The sequence below is a fragment of the Oryctolagus cuniculus genome, chromosome 11, assembly GCF_051225735.1.
Source record: "Oryctolagus cuniculus isolate XC-2025 breed Fujian yellow rabbit chromosome 11, ASM5122573v1, whole genome shotgun sequence".
Lineage (NCBI taxonomy): Eukaryota > Metazoa > Chordata > Mammalia > Lagomorpha > Leporidae > Oryctolagus > Oryctolagus cuniculus.
Window position 1 is genome coordinate 78,878,343 of NC_142877.1, and position 22,750 is coordinate 78,901,092.

Genomic DNA, 22,750 nt, shown 5'->3' on the forward strand with positions numbered 1-22,750 from the left:
GAGAAGAGAGATCTTCCATCCGTTGGTTCAATTCCCAAACGGCTGCAATGGCCAGAGATAGGCCGATCTGAAGCCAGGAGCCTGGAACATCTTCTGGGTCTCCCACGTTGGGTGCAGGGGCCCAAGGACTTGGGCCACCTTCCATTGCTTTTCCAGGCACATTAGCAGGGAGCTGGATTGGAAGTGGAACAGCCGTGAATTGAACTGGTGCCCATATGAGATGCCAGCACTGCAGGTGGCAGCTTTACCTGCTATGCCACAGTGCTGACCCCATAATATGATTTTTAAAGATCAAGTATTTCTCTAAGTTAAAAGAGGCCAGGAATGAAATTGTTATTAACAATCAAAAGATTACATAAAAAATAAGGATTGCATAAAATAAAGAACTCACAAAAATATGAACAGTACCTTTGGCTTTTTATAGAATCCTGACAAATACCATTTCACTACTTTCTTCAAACGGAAATAAGGATTTTCTTCAAGAGCAGCCCTAAAAAACAAAATGGTAAACCTAAATATTTTATATGATATATCAAAATTCTCCTTCATATTTATGAACTAATAAGTGAGTGTGAGTTATACTTGGAAAATGTAATTCCTACTTAAAATAGATGGCAAAATAACCATGTAAATTGATTTCTAAGAGTCATTTTTCTTAATCTGTTTTTTTCCTCCCTGTTTTGGCTGACATAGTTTTTGAAAACTCTCTATCAAGTGGATCAAATCTCTAAATCAGCTGGAGTTCTGTATAATCCACGATGTTGCTCAGTCTTCCGTAAGAAACTTAATTTAAAAATATAAATACAGGTTTAGAGATTCATGTACTAGGTGATGCCTCACATCTGTACTGATGGGCAGTGGTCAAACTGCCTCATCAACAATTTTGTTAGAGTTCTTCAGCCCCATATATTAGTGAACAGCCACCACTGCCTGGGCTGGGTCCATCTCAGCTGTTGATGTTAGAGGCAATCAGTAATAACTGGTGCATGCTGTAGAGTACCTGAAGGGGAGGACAACAGGTCATGTTGGACTCTCCTACACAAATTATCTCCCTAATTATAAGACTGTATGAATTTCTAGCCCCTACTATAAAACCACACATCTCACACTACGAACTATTCTGGAATAGAGTTAAAATAATTTAAACCAATTGAAAAGGTTTTAACCCATTTTTATTCTTCAGTGTCCCCTTATATGCTACTGACTTTCCAAAGTGAACAAACTCTAAAATATAACGGATAATCAAAGAACAATTTTCATTTTTAAAGAAGAAATTGTAGTAGGCATGACTTGGATGCCTCTCTCCCATTCTGTTGTTGCTGAAAATTTTGCAAAACATTGATTGTGTATATTGGAAGTGAATTCTATTGGGAAACTGTTTTTCTCTTTTTAATGTAGCCAGTTATTTGTATTTCATAGGCATGTCTGGCAGTCCAATGTGGTGATTTTTTTTTCTTTTTCTTTTTTTTATGGGCAGAGAGAGAAAGAAAAAAAGAGAGTTCCCATTTGCTGGTATGCTCCCAAATGCCCACAATGGTGGAAACTGCGCCAGGTCAACATTGGGAGCCAAGAACTCAATCCAGGCTTCCCATTTGGGTGGCTGAGACTCAACCAGCTTGCTGCCTTCCAGAATACACAGTAGCAGCAAGCTAGAAAAGAAAGTGGATCTGGGCCATGGACCCACCGTGAGAGAGCAAGTGGGCATCTTAACTGCTAGGCCAAATGCCTGCCCTAATGTGATTTTTGAAGATAAGGTGTAGGGTGGAAAAGGTATACAGACAAATGCATGCATTAGTAACAGCCTATTTCCCCGTTCCCATTTTATTTTAAATCCTCTTACTATTCAATTTTATTATCTTTTTTTTGGGGGGGGGAGGGTTGAATTGTTTACTTTCATTACAGAGTTCTCATTCCACCTATTTTTTAAAAATATTTATTTATTTATTTGAAAGTCAGAGTTACACACAGAGAGAAGGAGAGGCAGAGAGAGAGAGAGAGAGAGAGAGAGAGAGAGAGAGAAAGGTCTTCTATCTGCTGGTTCACATCCCAGTTGGCCGCAATGGCTGGAGCAGCGCCAATCTGAAGCCGGGAGCCAGGAGCTCCTCTGGGTCTCCCAAGCAGGTGCAGGAGCCTAAGGACTTGGGCCAACTTCTACTGTTTTCCAATGGGTCAGAAGTGCAGCAGCCAGGACTTGAACTGGCGCCCATATAGGATGCCGGCAATGCAGGCAGCGGCTTTACCTGTTCCCGCCATGCCATAGCACCAGCCCCTCAATTTTATTTTGCATTCTACATAAAACGGTTTAAAAGACAAAGTGATATAAAAAAGTATATGTGTTTTGCTATTGTACCATGTTTCCACACTGTTCCTGCTTACAGAAAACTCCTTTTTAAAGCATTTTTTTCTTTAAGCATAAACAAGCAAATATGAGCATACAGCTTTTTTCTAAAAAGAGATAGCAAACTATTCATTCTTCCATATCTTGCCTTCTTTTACACAAATAATCCTGGATATTCCTCTGTATCACTTTATAGAGTTCTCCCATGTATGTGTGGGTATACCATATATGATTTAACCAGCCAACTGTGGCTGGAAACTTGAGTTATATCTAATATGTTACTAAAATGCTGTTCCAACAGTATTTTATATATGTTATTCTGTATAACTGGAGTTACATCTGTAGGGGTTATTACTACAAGTCAGATCAGTAATCAAATGATAAATATGTCTAACATTCTGGTAAATACTGTCAGGTTTCCTTCAAAGATACTGTGCTAGGATAAATCATTGTACAGTGTATGAGATGTCTATTGACCCACAGAGCCTGGGCAACATGGTGCCAGAAAAATGTAACCTCTCTGTTTGGGAAAATGGACACCTCTCAAGAAGATCTTATTCTAATTCATGGAAACTTGAACTATACAGGTACTCTAGCAGAAATGACAGACAGATGTAAGAAAGAACGAAGGAAGATATAAGTCAGAACTGGGTATAAAAGCTTTTGGATTCTTTTTTTTAATAAAAAATACACAGTGGTATCTTATATATTTATATATATGAGTCATTTTTTCTTATTTTATATAAAGTTTATGTGTTTAAGAGCCATTTCTATTTCTTTGTTTCTGAACTGCCTGATCATTTCTTCCATTCTTTTCTCTATAGTTTCTTTTTTTTTTTTTTTTTTTTTGACAGGCAGAGTGGACAGTGAGAGAGAGACAGAGAGAGAAAGGTCTTCCTTTGCCGTTGGTTCACCCTCCAATGGCCGCCGCTGCAGCCGGCGCACTGCGCTGATCCGATGGCAGGAGCCAGGAGCTTTTCCTGGTCTCCCATGGGGTGCAGGGCCCAAGCACCTGGGCCATCCTCCACTGCACTCCCTGGCCATAGCAGAGAGCTGGCCTGGAAGAGGGGCAACCGGGACAGAATCCGGCACCCCAACCGGGACTAGAACCCGGTGTGCCGGCGCCGCAAGGTGGAGGATTAGCCTATTGAGCCACGGCGCCGGCCTCTCTATAGTTTCTTGATAATTTTCATTCAACTTCTATGAGTTCTTTTTATTTTAGGGAGGTTAACACTTTTTCTATGATATGATTTATAAAAACTTTCCAATTTATCAATTATCTTTTGTTTTTTTTATTTTGAGATCAACTTATTTTTATTTTTTAAAATACTCATATAGTATTTTTTATTATTTTTAATTCTGTTAGTTTTTAATAGATTTAATTTTTTAAGATTTTATTTATTTATTTGAAAGGCAGAGTTACAGAGAGGCTGAGGCAGAGAGAAAGAGAGAGAGAGAGAGAGAGAGAGAGAGAGAGAGAGAGAGAGAGAGGTCTTCCATCCATCGGTTCACTCCCAATTGGCCACAATGGCTGGAGCTGAGTTGATCTGAAGCCAGGAGCCAGTAGATTCTTGTGGGTCTCCCACATGAGTGTAGGGCCCAAGGACCTGGGCCATCCTCCACTGCTTTTGCAGGCCATGCAGAGAGCTAGATTGGAAAAGGAACAGCTGGGACTTGAACCGGCACCCATATGGGATGCCAGCACTGCAGGCAGCAGCTTTATCTGCTATGCAACAGTGCTGGCCACTAGATACAATTCTAACAACATAATGATATTCTCTTCCTTACTCCCTCCCACTCTTTTTCCTTTTCCTTTTCTTACATTTCTGAGATAACATTTTATATTACATTACAGTTTATTAATTATATTTTTATTTAGCTAATGATTTTTTTTTGAAATTAATAGAAACTTCAGACACTGATGCAGATTCTTAAAAATCAGGACATGTGCAGGGCCGGCACTGTAGCACAGTAGGTTAATCCTTTGCTTGTGGTGCCAGCATCTCATAGGGGTGCCGGTTCTAGTCCTGGCTGCTCCTCTTCCAATCCAGCTCTCTGCTGTGGCCTGGAAAAAGGAGTAGAAGATGGCCCAAGTGCTCAGGCCCCTGCACCCACATGGGAGACCAGGAAGAAGCACCTGGCTCCTAAATTCGGATCAGCGCAGCTCTGGCCATTGTGGCCATCTGGGGAGTAAATCAATGGAAGGAAGACCTTTCTCTCTATCTTTCCCTCTCGCTGTCTGTAACTCTACCTCTCAAGTAAATAAATAAATAAATCTATCTTAAAAAAATATCAGGACATGTGGCTAGAACTTAGTATCACAGAAAACACAGTGCCCTAAAACACCACTGGCTGCCAGAATGGGGGCAGTGGGTAAATCTGGAAAGATGGACCCAAAGTTGCTCTTTGCAAAGTTTACTGGTTCTCTAGGAAACTGCTCTGACAGGGGTGAACAGTTTCTCCTCCACCCTCTTTATGCCTGCCTTCTTCAGAATTAACACCTAGGATCAACAGGCAGCTTCAGAGAAAAATTAAATGCAAAGAGTAGAGATTTATTTTAAAAGCCAGAAACTGGCAAGACATTCTAATTGTGGTAAACTGCACATCTTAGAAGCCCACACACAGATAAGTATGCACCAAAGCATAAACCATAGGATGGCACCTAAATGAAGGCTTAGGTAGAGGGAGAACACAAACTGCCTATCGCCTCTCCTTGTGTCAGGTTAGGGAATATACCAAGGAACCTGTAAACAGTGGTGGTTGTTAGGTAAGGGGCACAATTCCTGTCTCCCTCAAGCTTGTGATCTCTCAACTTCTTTTATTTTATTTATTTTTTTTAATGATTTATTTATTTATATGAAAGGCAGAGATACAGAGGAGGAGAGAGAGAGAGAGAAATCTTTCAGCCCCTGGTTTACTCCCCAAATGACCGCAATGGCCGGGGCTGGAGCAGGCTGAAGTCAGGTGATTGGAAAATCTTCTTGGTCTCCCACGTCAATGCATGGGCTCAAGCATTTGAGCCACCCTCCACTGCTTTCCCAGGCACATAATCAGGGAGCTGGATAAGAAGTACAGCAGCCAGGACTTGAACTGGTGCCCGTATGGATGCTGGCACCTCAGGCAGAGGCTTAACTTTCTAAGCCACAGCACTAGTCCCTCAACTTAACTTCATAAATGGAAACTTAGCAGCAAAGTGTTAAATATGCTTCTTATTAAAGGCAGCTATAGAAGTGGTAAATGGAGAGAACACTTCTCCTTACAGTCTGATTTTGGAAAGGCATAATCATTGAAAATAGCACTCTCAAAAATCTCTACAGTAGTTAAGTATCATCTATTTTAAGAAATAAGAATCTACTTACTCAGACAGGAAATCTGCATGATAATAGTAATCTGAAAGTTTATCCAGGAAAGAACGGGGTTCTAAAATAAATGTAGGCAGAACCACCCTGGACAGGTCCATTCCAGGACGGACTTGTTTCAGCAGCGTCCAGATAAGGCTTTTGTTTTCTTCAGATACAGTTTCTGTTTGAGAAGCCTCACCTGCCTTTAGCAATTAACAATTAAAATATATTTCAGATACAGAGATACATGGACAAGACAGCTAATGCTAAAAATACGAACTTTCTCCAGGACTTGTCTAGGCATCTTAAATGTGGAAACCCATTAAGAAATAAAGTCTGTAGTTATAAAACTTATATAAAAAGGGCTGTTGCAAAAGACAGTGAAGTGAATGACATATAAAATATCCACCATCAAAAAATTATATCCTATTACTTCTATGCACTGGCAATAACAAGAAAGTTATGAACTCATGCTTCCTTGCAATTTACTTTGTACCTGACAATGACAGCAAGCAGTATTCTGTCTTAAAAGCAAGCTTCAAAAAAAAATAAGCTCTAAATTTAACAGAATATTGATATTTGTGTGAGTATATGTGTTTAGCTGTCCATAAAGTTGTAAATGGAGGGAGTAATGTTCCTTACAGTCTGATTTTGGAAAGGTATAATCATTGAAAATAGCACTCTCATATCCTGACTTATATGGATGTAACTTTTAAAATAAAATGGACATCATATCGATATTCTCTCTTGGGAAAATAAGCAGATCAAACAAATACTTTTCATTTGAAAATTCTCAAGAATTAGAATTCCAGACCCTCTGAAAACAACAGATGTTTACCTCTCCCAATTCTTCATGGCTCTGCTCGGTGTAGGTGGTCTCCTTTAAGGGCTCAACAGGCTCAGGTTCAATGTATGAGTCATCTTGCCTTTCTGATGTATCCGTGTCACTTTCTTCACTTTTCCCCATCACCTCATTGTCAGATTCATCATGCTCTTGATCATTTTCTTTATCAGATTTATCCGAATACATATCTTGGTCTTTGAAATGCTGTCGCTCAATTTCACTATCATTTAACCTTAGGTTAAAAAAGTGTTGGAAGGAAAAATAAAAGAATACTTGGTTTACAAATATGAATGAAATGTAACATTTATTGAGAATTTACAACATGCTGGGAAGTATTTTAAGTATTTTGCATAGCTTAGCTCATTTAATCCTCAATATAATGCTACAAGATAGGTAATAGTTCCCATTTTATAGATTAGTAAATAGAAGAACAAAGAAATTAAATAAAAACCTGGGGAAATGTTAAAAGATGACAGTCTGAGCTCTGTTTTTCTACCACTTACAGCCAAAATCTTCTAAAAGCAAAATTTTGGGTTACTTTGTGCTAGATTTTTTTCTTTGTTTTACAAATACCATCATTTAGTTAACCTCACTGTCACTTCTGGTCTGAAGAAAAAACTCAAGTCAAGATCTTCAGATTCTCAAGTAAATCCAAGTGAATTATGACTTTCCTCCCATCTGTGAAGGTCTCCAAAGTAATCCAAAGTAGTTCAACAATAAGATGAAAAAATGTAAAAGCTAAGTAATTGTACTGAATTCTATTTAGTATTTGTCTGACAGGCTTGATCTTAAGAAAAAAAACCCAGGGAAACAGTAAATGGAAATTTCAGCTTAAGAAAATCAATCTAGGGGCCAACATGGTGGCACAGAGGGTGGAGTGCCTGCAATGTCTCTGCATCCCAGGTGGGTGCCTGTTTGTGTCCTGGCTGTCTATCTAGCTTCCTGTTAAGGCCTAGGAAAAGCAGAAGATGACCCAAGTATCTGGGACCCTGTCACCCACATGAGAGACCTGGAAGAAGATCCTGACTCATGGCTACTGGCCTCGGCCTAGCCCAGACCCAGCTGTTGCAGCCAACTGGGGAGTGAACCAACGGATGGAAAATCTCTCTTTCTCTCTCTTTGTAATTCTGCCTTTCAAATACATAAATGATTTTAAAAAGAAGAAAGAAAATCTATCTATAATCTCAAGTTGATAAATTTCCTTCTGAAAGCTATTTAAGTAAATAGTTTGTGCAAAAGGAGAAAAATCTTGAGTCCTAACAGTTACTCATTCCTATCAGTTATCTTCTGAATCTCACTCCCATTCAGGCTCCAGTTACTCAGGATTAAGACAAAACCTCCAGATTGCAGGTCTACAAAAAACAAATATAAAAGGTCAGTTAATAGAGGCTTCCATGAAAAAAAAATCTTAGTGTTTGGCTTAGATTAAAATGAGAAGGAGGAGAGCAATTTAAGAAGAGCCATCTCCATTTTGATAAGAATAAGCAGCTATAGGACAGAAGTTGAGTAGAAGAAGCAAGAATGGAAGTATGATGTCTTTTTTTCCTACAAAACCAGAAAAACAAAAAACAAAACAAAACAAAAAAACCCTGAACCTGAACAAGTATTTTTGCACTGCTGCCCATTTTCCCTTGACAAAGTCTTTTTTTTTTTTCTGTTATAAACAACAATACATGCCTCTAGGAATAAAGCCAACCATAGGATACAATTCCATGTTAAAATATTTATAACATAAAATAGTTCCACAAATACCAGGTAGAGTAAGCCCAGAGCTATGACAAAAAAAAGTGCTACAGAACGGCAATAGAAAGACAGATCACATGTCACTGTTATTAGGCAGGAAATGCTTCACATATGATGTAATATTTGAAACTTATCTTGAAAAATATATTGGGTTATGACAGGAGGAAAGAGGAAGAACAAAAATCATTCTTCCTAGAAGGAACACCACATGCAAAAACAAAATGGTTAGTTAGTGGGGTTGTATGTGGGAACAGTAAAGTAATTCACATTGGTTAGAATCAAGGAAATAAAATTTCTACATCTGACTATAGTAGTTAAAAATTTTTTTAAAAGCCATTTATTTATGTATTAAAAAGGCAGAATTACAGAGAGAGAAAGAGATGTTCCAACTGCTAGTTCATTCTCCAAATGGCCACAATGGCTGGGGCTGGGCCAGGCTGAACAGAAGCCAGAAGCTTCATCCAGGTCTCCCATGTGGGTAGCAGGGGCCCAAGTACTAGGGCCATCCTTCACTGCTTTCCTTGGCACATTAGCAGGGAGCAGGATCAAAGTGCAGCAGCTCAGACATGAATCGGCACACAAACGGAATGCCAGTGTTGCGGGGGGGTAGCTTAACCTGCTGTGCCACAATGCCAGCCTCTAAATAAATTTTAAACTATATCTTAGACTACATGATGGGAAGATAGGAAAATTTCAATTCTAGTTACGCTACTAAAATTCTAGGCCTTTGAACTAATCCAGTGAACAATACGGTCACTGAAATCATAACCAATTTAGTGGCAGTATCTACTTACTGGAAGTTGTCACCACTATGGAGATTGTTAGCACGTAATAAGCCATACAACGTCACATGTGTGCTATCTGATGAAATGCTCAGGTCATGTTCCTTTCCTTCCCTGATCATTGTACGTTTAAGAAGACTAGAACATTTCAAAGCCAACTCCAAAGCATCCATCCAGCACCTTCCTAGAACACAGATTCAAAGTAGTATATTAAACTATGAAATCGGCACCCATCTTAATTATGTTATCATCAAACATATCATTATTTCTTCAAGAAATATGTAATACAAAATTAACTTGAACATAAATTATTTCCAGGGTTTCTTAAGGCAACTTTTCCAGTTTGAAAAATACTTTTTAAATACTAAGCACTTAGAAACCACTTACAAGTGAATAGTATACAGCATGTATTAGAAAGTATAATGAATATAATATAAATGTACTTTATTTTTCAAACCTTAGAATGCTAAAATGTAGCACAATATGAAGGTACCAAGCAAGGTACACAAAACATCCTAAATGGGATATTATCTTTAGTATAAACAAACCACTGAAAAAACATTGTGTTGTTGATATGTCTATCTCCAGGCTTAGCATCCATTCTACTTACAAGTATGAAAGTTTTTTAAGTCACGAAAATGTCTGCATAGTAGTATCATTAATTGCCATATTAGTTAAGAGAAACATTAATAGCTTTACTTTTTAAATAAAAATATAAACCTATATTAACAAAAAAGTTCATATACATTTGTTAAGTATTCTTAAAATTGATGTGTTTCAAGATCTGCTGGAAATATCAGCCAAGTAGAACATTTTCATATTGAAAGCTCATATATTTTAAAAAATCATCTGATAAAAGGAAACTTTGGAAGGTTACCAGATTCTCTGTTTCAAGCTAGTCTCAACTATGAAACATGAACGTGAGGAAGAAATCCATTATCAGTCACTAAGGTTTGAAAGTTATCTACCTTTATATAAATAAATTTTGCTCTTACCATATTTGGCTCATAAATTATATATTGTCATAGAATAGTATAGAACAGTTTGTATTTGAATAAAAAAATTCCCAGAACACTGTATATGTGTCTCATAAGTGATAAAATTTAGACAATACTAAATGCATATATAAAATGATAGAACTTAATGGGTTACCAGAAAGAACAGTAACAAGTCAAAAAGGTGTTAAAATGTCAATGGAGGATGCAGAAGACATCTGCAAGCTGGTAAATCATGACTCAATTCACAATATCTCTTTCCTATTAGATTTCTCTGTTCATCTACAAAGTTAATGATGTGAATATTTTAAGAATGTCAATTGTTAAATCAATAACAGGAGTCACTGTGCACTTACTCCCCATGTAGGATCTCTGTCCTTAATGTGTTGTACTATGTGAATTAGCGGTATAACTAGTACTCAAATAGTACTTTATACTTTGTGTTTCTGTGTGGGTGCAGACTGTTGAAATCTTTACTTAGTATATACTAAATTGATCTTCATCATATAAAGATAATTGAAAATGAATCTTGATGTGAATGGGATGGGAGAGGGAGCGGGAGATGGGAGGGAGGTTACAGGGGGAAAAGTCGCTATAATCCAAAAGTTGTACTTCATAAATTTATATTTATTAAAGTTAAAAAAGTAATGTGAATATTTTAAACAACTTAAGACCACAATGTTTCTGTTGCAAATGCCATACCTAAAACAGATCTTCCCCAAGGAGAACACATAGAAGCATATAAAATAATCTCTTAAAAATAAAGACCAAAATCCAATTCGCCAAAAACTGTATTTACCATCTGACTCTGAAGTAGCTCGGATAATCAAATAACTGCTAGGTAAGGGCTGAGTAATGGACCCAACTGCTTCACCTTTTGGACCCTGCAAAACAAAATAAAGTAAATGGTGTAGAGTAAGTACTGTGAGAGCTCAACTTTATATTATCCACTATTATCTGTAACAATCTAAATCAGGCATGAATTACAACTTACATGCAAACAAGCTTTAATTTCACCCTTCTTAAGGATGCAGATGGGAAGCACCAAGGAAAGTACTCTTTTCCATCAAATGCAGTTCATTAACAGAAAATGATAGTTAGGATCACTAAAATCTTATTTCTATTTATTGCTAATATATTAAATAGAACCTAAAATTTACCATACTGAGCCAAATTTTAATTTAGCAGATAATTTCCATCCTATAGATATTATTAGATAAGAAATAGTAAATTTCTCAAAATCTAAACAAAACAATTAGAGATATAATTCATAAGAAAAAGAGAAATAAATTTTGACTGGGTCCAGGGTAAAATAAATCTCTATTTTATAACGAATGATACATTCATTTGTATTAAAGGCCAATTATACAAGTTAATTTTATTTTTCAAGAAACAAGAAAGGAAATTCTGTTTTTGGCCAGAGTTTTTTTCAGAAGTATACAACAAAAAATTACTAAGGCTAAACGTAGATGGACACAGTTCTAATCTGGAAAGAAAACTAACCATTTAATTTACAGTGTAACTGTGAAAGAAAAGCAAGTTTTAAAGCTGTTTCTCATTAAGAGTTCTTTTAGACTATCAAAAATAGATTTCAAGAAGCATTAACATTATAGATTCAAGACTCTTCAAAGGTATGTATGTATATTGCCTCTTGAAGCAATACTAGCATGAAAAAAAAATCCAAGCATTTTCAGTCAGATCAAATCTGTGTTCAGTGGTTTTCCATTTTTTTTTTTTTTAAACACTCCCATCTGGGAAGCAGGCATCTTTTATTTATTTAATTTAATTTATTTAGAGATTCACTTATCTATTTGAGGGCCGGCGCCGTGGCTCAATAGGCTAATCCTCCACCTTGCGGCGCCGGCACACCGGGTTCTAGTCCCGGTTGGGGCGCCGGATTCTGTCCCGGTTGCCCCTCTTCCAGGCCAGCTCTCTGCTATGGCCAGGGAGTGCAGTGGAGGATGGCCCAGGTGCTTGGGCCCTGCACCCCATGGGAGACCAGGAAAAGCACCTGGCTCCTGGCTCCTGCCAGGATCAGCGCGGTGCGCCGGCTGCAGCGGCGGCCATTGGAGGGTGAACCAACGGCAAAGGAAGACCTTTCTCTCTCTGTCTCTCTCTCTCTCACTGTCCACTCTGCCTGTCAAAAAAAAAAAAAAAAAAAAAAAAAAAAAAAAAAAAAAAAAAAAAAAAAAAAGATAGAGATTCACTTATCTATTTGAGAGGTAGAGCTACAGAGAGGGAAAGACAGAGAGAAAGGTCTTCCATTCTTTGGTTCACTCCCCAAATGGCTACAATGGCTGGAGCTGAGATGAACCAAAGCCAGGAGTCAGGAGCCTCTTCCAGGTCTCCCACGTGGGCACAAGGGCCCAAGCACTTGGGCCATCCTCCACTGATTTCCCTGGCCACAAGCAGGGAGCTCAATCAGAAGAGGAGCAGTTGAGACACAAACCAGCACTCCTATGGGATGCTGGCACCTCAGATGGAGGCTCAGCCTACCATGCCACAGAGCCAGCCCCAGGTGGTTTTCCTTAAAGGAGGATTTTTAAACTCTATTCATAGGCAATTGACCTTCCTAGAAACTAAAGTAATGATTACTCTATAAAACTGTAAACTAGGCTCACTGATTAATTTAGTATGCAATGCACACCTACTGTTTGTAGAAGTCCTTGATAATTAATTAAATAAGGCATTTCAACTTTTCTGTTTTTATGGCACAGGAGTGATCATAGTAGTGCTTTTCAGTTACAAAAGCATTAGAGCTCCATCTCTAAAGAAAGTTGCCTCTTAAGAGTAGTAAATATTAGCACCGCTTCTGCTTAGAGGCATCTCATCACACATTTGCATCACTACAGGAAAGACCACAAAAATAAGATGCGGTTTTTGTTCTAGCAGATCTTCCCACTTTGATAGAGAAAAAACACAGCATACACAACACTATGTTACAAAGCAGACTTAGGAGTTACAAACTGAAAAAACATAGCACAAACTGAATCCCCAAGGATAAAAGAGATAAGTTGCAATATAAATTTGGGGAATATTTTCTTGAGAATTTACTAAGTTAGATATTAAAGGCAAACAAAGCCTTTTGGTGCACATTTTTTTTAAGTGTTTTTTTTTTTTTTGAGAGGTAGAGTTACAGACAGTGTAAGTAAGAAAGGAGAGACAGAGAGAAAGGTCTTCCTTCCGATGGTTCACTCCCCAAATGGCCGCAATGGAAGCCAGGAGCCAGGTGCTTTTTCCTGGTCTCCCATGTGGGTGCAGGGGCCGAGCACTTGGGCCATCTTTTACTGTTTTCCCAGGCCACAGCAGAGAGCTGGATTGGAAGAGGAGCAGCTGGGACTAGATCCGGTGCCCATATGGGATGCCGGTGCCTGGCAGAGGATTAATCTGCGCCATGGCACCGGCCCCGGTGCACATTTCATTGTTGGTAGAGGCAGAAAGGGAAAAGACGTGCTTGAAAACAGAAACAAAGATCTGGCAGCAGACAGATATCACATCATTGATTTATCTCCATGCTACTCATGGATGAGCATCTTAACACTTTTACCTGTATGCCAGTGCTTACATACCTTCACTGCCCAAATACATTGCTCCAAAGGATGGAAAAGTTTAAAACAAAAGCCATCCTTTTTTGATGGGCGCTCGATGATTTCACAGGCATTCAGAAGGACTGTTCCTACCCACTGACCATTTTTTTGGGTTTTATATATCAGGAGCACTCCAGGTTTCAACACACACCACAACTTGGTCCAGCTCTTTAGCGTGCCACGAATCTACGAACAATAAGTTTACACAGAAAAGATCTTATTTGTTTTTTTCTTTCTACCCTGCGAGATACAAACAGCATAATAGTAAATTGGATGTTTTAATCTAGAATTTCCATAACATATGCACTTTAGATGTAATATATACTTTTTTAAAAACCTATTACATGAGAAGCACTGCAAACAGACTTGAAAAGAATGACACAGCTTCTGCTTCCAAGGAACTTTAAATTTTAGGGAAAGACAAGGACAACAGTTACAAAATATTATATTGTCACAAAGTTTTCCTAACCTCCTGACCAGACCCAGGGTCATTAAAATATACCTTCCTGCACTGACTGAGATTTTTCTTTTTGTAATATTAATGACAGCAACAATTCTGCCTTTGACAATTTTTTCTCCTCACCACTCTTAGCAACAATGCTGAAAACATTGGTAATCCACAGGAGACACTCTTTAAATATTTAGTGAGTGGTCAGAAAAGAAGCTTTTTGTAGCTCCTAAAACTACCTTGTTTAGATTATTTTATTCTTAGTAATCACATAAAATGTGCCATACAAAGTTCTTGGAGGAAATTTTCAAATACAAGTTACATGAATCTCATTGTCATAAAGTATTCTTCATTGTCAGGTTTAATGATTCTTTTAATAAGTCTACACTAGCTTCTGCTATTAATTTATATTTCTGTAACATATTAAAATTATTTCTATGAAACTGATTGAATTCACAATATCCAAAAAGATGCTAATAAAAGATTAAGTTAAAAATAGGAATTATCTTCACTTTTATTTACTGTAAAACATTCATTCTTTCAAAGTACTTACATCAATTATGAAATAAATATAGGGCTCCCAAAATAGGCATACCATAGTCTCTGCAAATAAGAAAAATTTAGGAAGGGAGAATCTTGAGCAGACTTAAAGAAAAGAGAAAATCTTAAAGAAAATCCCTGTGTAAATGTAAAAGAGATGGTAAGATGAGGAAATTGAAAGGAAGAGAGCTACCCTGAGCTAACATTCTGGATCCTGGTGATGTTGACAGTAGAACATGGAGGGAAATGATCAAAATGGAGGTAAAGTTTGGAAACTTGGCTGGAACTTTTGGAGGGTAGGTTTGACCCTGAAAAACTCAAGTGAGAGCTGGAATGAATACACTTCCAAGTATAGCCAGAGTAAGCCAGAAGGGTGTTTTCAGCACAAGATTGAATACACTCACATCATGTGAATCATCAGGGAAACGATCACATTCTTACTTCAGCGACAGCACTTCTAGGACGGATCTTAGAAGGATTATTTCATTAGCGATCTTACCACCTTTTGAAGTAGAAAGCTTTGGGGGCTGTGGTGATTCTCAGGAAATGGCAGGTACTAAAACTTTCTGGAAGTAAGAGTCTTATAAGATTACTTTTAAAACTAGGATTAGCCTGGAAGATTCCTACCAGCTATCCTTCAGATAAGATTAAGCAAGAAGATAGAGTGACTGGATGAGGGAAAAGGAAATAAAAATAACCAAAGACCAAAATAATAGGGTTTAGAAATAGCAATATGTGTATTTGTCAGATAATTAGATTTTGAATTATAATTTTTGTCAGATAATTATGTTTTTGGATAATAACATTTTTGGATTATAACTTTTCTATGTGTCTCATCTCATCTCAATAATATACCAAATACACAATAATACTAAATAATTTGAATAGCAATAAAATATTTTTATAATATACTGTATTAGACAATATATCACACAAACAAAAACCCTTTTTAAAAGAAATACTATCCATATTTGATGCTGCTTTAAGAGAGACGTAAGATTCTTTTTTGCCATTATGATTAGAATATAGAACCTCTGGAATATAATTAATAGTTTCTTTGCCTGTGAAAAACCATCAACCCAGAAGTCATTTTTGTCTTGTGGGTCTACAGGTGTACTTTGGCTTGTCCATTCCAGTAGATAAATATCCAGCAACCTGAATTCAAGATATAGTACATACTGACCTTCAGCCAATCAGCCATAACAATAACAGAAGGATCTGTGATTGTACTGAGCAACTCCTTTGTGGCTCTTTTCTTTTCTTCTCGGTAATTTTTCTTTTGTACCTATTTTGTAAAAATAATAGAATTAAAAATTCAATAGAAATGAGCAATTTCTTTCCCATTTTTTAGGCCTAGAGAATGCAGAGTATAAAATTCTAAGCCTTGGGGGCCAGCATTATGGCACAGTGGGTTAAGCCCACATTTACAAAGCCAGCAACCCATAACAGAGTGGTAGAGTCTTGGCTACTCAGCTTCTGATCCAGTTTCCTGCTAATGTGCCTGGGAAAGCAGCAGAAGATGGCTCTAGTGCTTAGGCACCTGCCACTGACGTGGGAGACCAGGATACAGTTCTCAGCTGTTGGCTGTGGCCTGGCTATTTCTACCATTTCTGGAATGAACCAGTGGATGGAAGAGCTCTATGTCTCTGTCTCTCTCTGTTGCTCTGCCTTTCAAATGAATGAATCAATGAATGAATCTTAAATCTTTAAAAAATAAAATTATTTTAAAAAAAGATTTATTCATTAGCTGAAAGGCAGAGTTAGGGAGAAACAGACACAGGAAGAGACAGAGAGAGAAACCTTCCATTTGCTGCTTCACTCTCCAAGTGATTCTAACGGCCAGAGCTGGGTGGTCCCAAGTCAGGAGCCAGGAGCTTCTTCCGGGTCTCTCACTAGGATGCAGAGGCCCAAGCATGTGGGCCATCTTCCACTGGTTTCCCAGGTGCATTAGCAGGGAGCTGGACTGGACATGCAGCATCTGGGACTCACAACCAGCACTCATATGGGACTACAGGCAGAGGCTTTACCTATGCCACAGTGGCAGCTCCTAAAAAATAAAATTTTAAACATCTTTAGAATTCTAGCATCTTCGGATTAAAAAAAGACTAATTTGTTTGTTTTATAGCTGGGAGCAATTTTTAGATAAGAAAGGCTAGTTTTTCTGATTAAGTGCACTTCTCTGTATCATTTGAAATAATTTTACCTCTTTTTAATTACATAATAATACAAGAATATAATCTCATAGTAAAAATTTCAAACCATAAAAACTGAAAACCCCTCCCAAATTCTTTCTATGAAGTCAGTATCACTTTAATTCCTAACCCCAAAAAAGATACAATAGAGAATGAGAATTACAGGCGAATTTTCTTGATGAACACAGATGCAAAAATCCTCAAAAAAAATTCTAGCCAATCAAATCCAACACTTCAGAAGATCATTCATCAGGTGCCATTTATCCGTGATATGCAGGGATGGTTCAACATTCACAAATCAATGAATGGGATACATCACATTAACATATTGTAGAACAAAAACCATATGATTATCTCAGTAGATGCAGAGCAAATTTTGAGTAGAAGGAACATTCCTTGACACAATCAAGGCAATGTATGACAAATTCCTGGCCAGCAACCTAGTAAATGGGGGAAAGTTGGAAGCATTTCCACTGAGATCTGGAACCAGACAAGGATACCCACTGTCACCATTATTATTCAATATAGTCCTGGAAGTTTTAGCCAGAATCATTACGTAAGAAAAAGAAAATAAAGGGAAACAAATTGGGAAGGAGGAAGTCAAACTGTCTCTATTTGGCCAGCGCCGCGGCTCACTAGGCTAATCCTCTGCCTTGCGGCGCCGGCACACTGGGTTCTAGTCCCAGTCGGGGCACCGGATTCTGTCCCGGTTGCCCCTCTTCCAGGCCAGCTCTCTGCTGTGGCCAGGGAGTGCAATGGAGGATGGCCCAGGTGCTTGGGCCCTGCACCCCATGGGAGACCAGGAGAAGCACCTTGCTCCTGCCATCGGATCAGTGCGGTGCGCTGGCCGCAGCACGCCAGCCGCGGCGGCCACTGGAGGGTGAACCAACGGCAAAAGGAAGACCTTTCTCTCTCTCTCTCTCACTGTCCACTCCGCTTGTCAAAAAAAAAAAAAAAAAAAACCTGTCTCTATTTGCAGATGACATGATTCTATACATAGAGGGGATCCAAAAGACTACACTGAAAGACTACTGGAACTCAGAGATGAGTTTGGTAACGTAGCAGGATATAAAATCAGTGCATAAAAATCAACAGCCTTTGTATTCACAGACAATGCCATGGTTGAGAAAGAACTTCTAAGATCAATCTCATTCACAATAGCTACAAAAAAATCAAATATCTTGAAATAAATTTAACCAAGGATGACAAAGATCTCTATGATGATAATTACAAAACATTAAAGAAAGAAATAGAAGAAGATACAAAAAATTGGAAAACTCTCCCATGTTCATGGATTGGAAGAATCAAAATCATCAAAATGTCCATACTGAAAGCAATTCAGAAATTCAATGCTATACCAACCAAACTATCAAGGACATTCTTCTCAGATAAAAAAACAAAATGATGCTGAAATTCATATGAAAACACAAGAGACCCTAAATAGCTAAAGCATTCTTATAAAACAAAAACAAAGCCAAAGGCATCACAATACCAGATTTCAAGATATACTACAGGGCAGTTATAATCAAAACAGCCTGGTACTGGCACAAAAACAGATGCACAGGCCAATGGAACAGAACAGAAATCAATCCAAGCATCTACAACAAACTTATCTTTGATAAAGGAGCTAAAACCAATCCTTGGAGCAAGAACAGTCTCTTCAACAAATGGTGCTGGGGAAAATTGGATTTCCATATGCAGAAGTATGAAGCCAAAATTGACAAATAGCATTACATCAAATTGAGAAGCTTCTGCATTGCAAAAGAAATAGCAAAGTGAAGAGGAAACCGACAGAATAGGAGAAACTACTTGCAAACTATACAACTAATCAAGGATTAATAATCAGAATATATAAAGAGATCAAGAAACTCCACAGCAACAAAACAAACAACAAAGTTAACAAATGGGCAAAGGACATAAACAGACATTGTTCAAAAGAGGAAATCCAAATGGCCAACAGACACATGAAAAAATACCCAGGATCACTAGCCATCAGGGAAATGCAAATAAATAAAATCTTTAAAAACAAAACAAAATACATACACACACACACACTTACTTGTGGGACAAATTAAGCCCATGACTCAGCTATTGGTAATTTTAGTGTGCACCAGAATTTCCCATCACATGTTTTTTTTTTTTTTTTGCTTTCAAACTTTTTTTTAATGAATATAAATTTTCAAAGTACAGCTTATGGATTACAATGGCTTCCCCCCCATAACGTCCCTCCCACACGCAACCCTCCCCTTTCCCACTCCCTCTCCCCTTCCATTCACATCAAGATTCATTTTCGTTTCTCTTTATATACAGAAGATCAGTTTAGCATACATTAAGTAAAGATTTCAACAGTTTGCTCCCACACAGAAACATATAGTGAAAAATACTGTTTGAGTACTAGTTATAGCATTAAATCTCAATGTACAGCACACTAAGGACAGAGATCCTACATGAGGAGTAAGTGCACAGTGACTCCTGTTGTTGACTTAACAAATTGACACTCTTGTTTATGGCATCAGTAATCACCCTAGGCTCTTGTCATGAGCTGCCAAGGCTATGGAAGCCCCCTGAGTTCACTGACTCTGATCATATTTAGACAAGGCCATGGTCAAAGTGGAAGTTCTCTCCTCCCTTCAGAGAAAGGTACCTCCTTCTTTGATGACCCATTCTTTCCACTGGGATCTCACTCGTGGAGATCTTTCATTTAGGTTTTTTTTTTTTTTCCCCAGAGTGTCTTGGCTTTCCATGCCTGAAATACTCTCATGGGCTTTTCAGCCAGATCCGCATGTCTTAAGGGCTGATTCTGAGGCCAGAGTGTTGTTTAGGACATCTGCCATTCTATGGGTCTGCTGTGTATCTCACTTCCCATGTTGGATCATTCTCTCCCTTTTTTATTCTATCAGCTAGTATTTGCAGACACTATTTTTGTTTCTGTGATCCCTTTAGTTCTTAGTCCTATCATTATGATCAACTGCGAACAGAAATTGATCACTGGGACTAGTGAGATGGCATTGGTACATGCCACCTCGATGTGATTGAATTGGAATCCACTGGTATGTTTCTAACTCTACTGTTTGAGGTAAGTCAGCCTGAGCATGTCCCGAATTGCACATCTCTTCCCTCTCTTATTCCCATTCTTACATTTAACAGCGATCACTTTTCAGTTAAGTTTCAGCACTTAAGAAGAATTGTGTATTGATTACAGTATTCAACCAAAAGTATTAAGTAGAACAAACAAAAAAAATACTAAGAGGGATAACATATCAAGTTGCTCATCAACAGTCAGGGTGAGGGCTGATCAAGTCACCATTTCTCCTAGTGTTCATTTCACTTTAACAGGTTTCCTTTTTGGTGCTCAGTTAGTTGTCACCTATCAAGGAGAACAAGTGTTATTTGTCCCTTTGGGATTGGCTTATTACACTCAGCATAATGTTTTCCAAATTCCTAACAGGGATCACTTTTCAGTTAAAATTTAAACACCTAAGAATAATTGTGTGTTAATTACAGAGTTCAACCAATGGTACTAGAACAAAAAAAAATACTAAAATGGATAAAGTATTACATTGTACATCAACCATCAGGACAAGAGCTGATCAAGTCACTGTTTCTCATAGTGTCCATTTCATTTCAACGAGTTTCCCCCTTGGTGCTCAGTTAAGTAGTCGCTGATCAGGGAGAACATATGATATTTGTCCCTTTGGGACTGGCTTAATTCACTCAGCATGATGTTTTCCAAATTCCTGCATCTTGTTGCAAATGACCGGGTTTCATTGTTTTTGACTGCTGTATAGTATTCTATAGAGTACATGTCCCATAATTTCTTTATCCAGTCTACTGTTGATGGGCATTTAGATTGATTCCAGGTCTTAGCTATTGTGAATTGAGCTGCAATAAACATTAAGGTGCAGACAGCTTTTTTGTTTGCCAATTTAATTTCCTTTGGGTAAATTCCAAGGAGTGGTATGGCTGGGTTGTATGGTAGGGTTGTATTCAGGTTTCTGAGGAATCTCCAGTCTGACTTCCATAGTGGCTTGACCAGTTTGCATTCCCACCAACAGTGGGTTAGTGTCCCTTTTTCCCCACATCCTCTCCAGCATCTGTTGTTGGTCGATTTCTGAATGTGAGCCATTCTAACTGGGGTGAGGTGGAACCTCATTGTGGTTTTGATTTGCGTTTCCCTGATTGCTAGTGATCTTGACCATTTTTTCATGTGCCTGTTGGCCATTTGGATTTCCTCTTTTGAAAAATGTCTATTGAGGTCCTTGGCCCATCTCTTAAGTGGGTTGTTTGTTTGTCTCTTCACTCTCCTGACTGTTTCTTTTGCAGTACAGAAACTTCTCAATTTGATGCAATCCCAATAGTTGATTTTGGCTTTGAATGCCTGTGCTTCTGGGGTGTTTTCCAAGAAGTCATCGCCGGTACCTATATCTTGCAGGGTTTTTCCAATGCTCTCTAATAATTTGATGGTGTCAGGTCGTAGATTTAAGTCTTTAATCCATGTTGAGTGAATTTTTGTGTAAGGTGAAAGGTAGGGGTCTCCCATCACCTGTTTTACAACACATTTCTATGCTTGCTAGCCTGGTACAGCTGTGGAGATAGCAAATCCCAGGCCCCTGAGGGGTCAGGATAGGCCTACAACAGTCTGTGCAGTTACCAAGCAGCCTGATTAGGTAACTCTATTGCATCCTACAAATATTAATACTTTCTCTGTGTGCCTGTCCACCTGTCTCTCTGAAATTTTTTTCCTTCTTTAGGAACATACATATATGGTTACAATTAGTCTACTTTGAAAGGCACATGAAAAGCACAATGTAAATAACTTTATAGAAATAACTGTAAAAACTAACCTTAAGAGATTCTTTTTTCGTGAGTTTGCTTGAAGTTGAATTGTCCTTCTCTGAGCCATTATAAAGTTTAGATTCAGACTGAAATCATACAGAAATGAACAGAAGAGAAATAATAATTAGTCTTCACTTGTTCTTTACATGTCATATAGAAATTAATGTTAAAGTTATATTTGTGACATTGCTATAATTTAAGAAAATGTACACTTTCAAATACTGATTTTTTTCTCCTACATGTCAAGCCTTCAAATACACAAAGTAAAAATTAATCAATAAATTAATAAATCAATAAATTAATCTAGAATGTGAAGTTAAATAAGATCATCTGTAAATTATTACATTATATTTTTCAGAGTGTTTCTAAGAACATATATAATTATTTTGTTATTCTTATACAAAAGTAGCCAAAGTAATGTTTTTCATACAGTTTAAATATTCTAAATAAGAAAACCAAACCCTGAAGATTCTAGTAGATTGTTGCAAACAAAGCCAAAGTTGTTACACCTCTGTCAATGGGAAGAAATATAAATACCTTCACAAACTAATATTTAACCATCCTACCTAATTTGTACAGTGTTTTTTATTTATTTATTTATTTATTTTTGACAGGCAGAGTAGACAGTGAGAGAGAGAGACAGAGAGAAAGGTCTTCCTTTGCCGTTGGTTCACCCTCCAATGGCCGCCGCGGCCGGCGCGCTGCGGCCGGCGCACCGCGCTGATCCGATGGCAGGAGCCAGGAACCAGGTGCTTTTCCTGGTCTCCCATGGGGTGCAGGGCCCAAGCACCTGGGCCATCCTCCACTGCACTCCCTGGCCACAGCAGAGAGCTGGCCTGGAAGAGGGGCAACCGGGACAGAATCTGGCACCCTGACCGGGACTAGAAGCTGGTGTGCCGGCGCCGCAAGGCGGAGGATTAGCCTAGTGAGCTGCAGCGCAGGCCTGTACAGTGTTTACACATCAATATTCCTGGCATTTATTTTCTACCAACCCAGTACACTTAAATTGTTTCTAATGTCTTATATTTGCTCCTGACTTCTCAGTTTATGCTTCATATTTTTATGTAATCTTCATAAGAACCTTGAGAGTTGGTTCCAACAGGT

The 22,750-nt window shown here is 38.2% G+C and overlaps 1 protein-coding gene across 27 annotated transcripts in view; it reads right to left on the reverse strand.

Moving 5' to 3' along the window:
- The window catches only part of OSBPL8 (oxysterol binding protein like 8), a 198,241-nt gene that overhangs the window by 32,475 nt on the left and 143,016 nt on the right, over positions 1–22,750 (reverse strand). For 22 of the 27 annotated variants that reach the window (XM_051846458.3, XM_051846457.3, XM_089307459.1 and 19 more), the window contains 8 exons: positions 21,655–21,732; positions 15,802–15,903; positions 13,613–13,816; positions 10,843–10,927; positions 9,061–9,232; positions 6,518–6,755; positions 5,698–5,882; positions 409–490 (listed from right to left, as the gene is read on the reverse strand). In XM_051846458.3, the coding sequence (XP_051702418.1) occupies positions 409–490; positions 5,698–5,882; positions 6,518–6,755; positions 9,061–9,232; positions 10,843–10,927; positions 13,613–13,816; positions 15,802–15,903; positions 21,655–21,732 (1,146 nt within the window). Of the gene's footprint in view, positions 1–408; positions 3,986–5,697; positions 5,883–6,517; positions 6,756–9,060; positions 9,233–10,842; positions 10,928–13,612; positions 13,817–15,801; positions 15,904–21,654; positions 21,733–22,750 lie in introns of all 27 variants that reach the window. The other 5 variants (XR_016216184.1, XR_016216183.1, XR_016216182.1 and 2 more) reach the window with 1 other exon arrangement.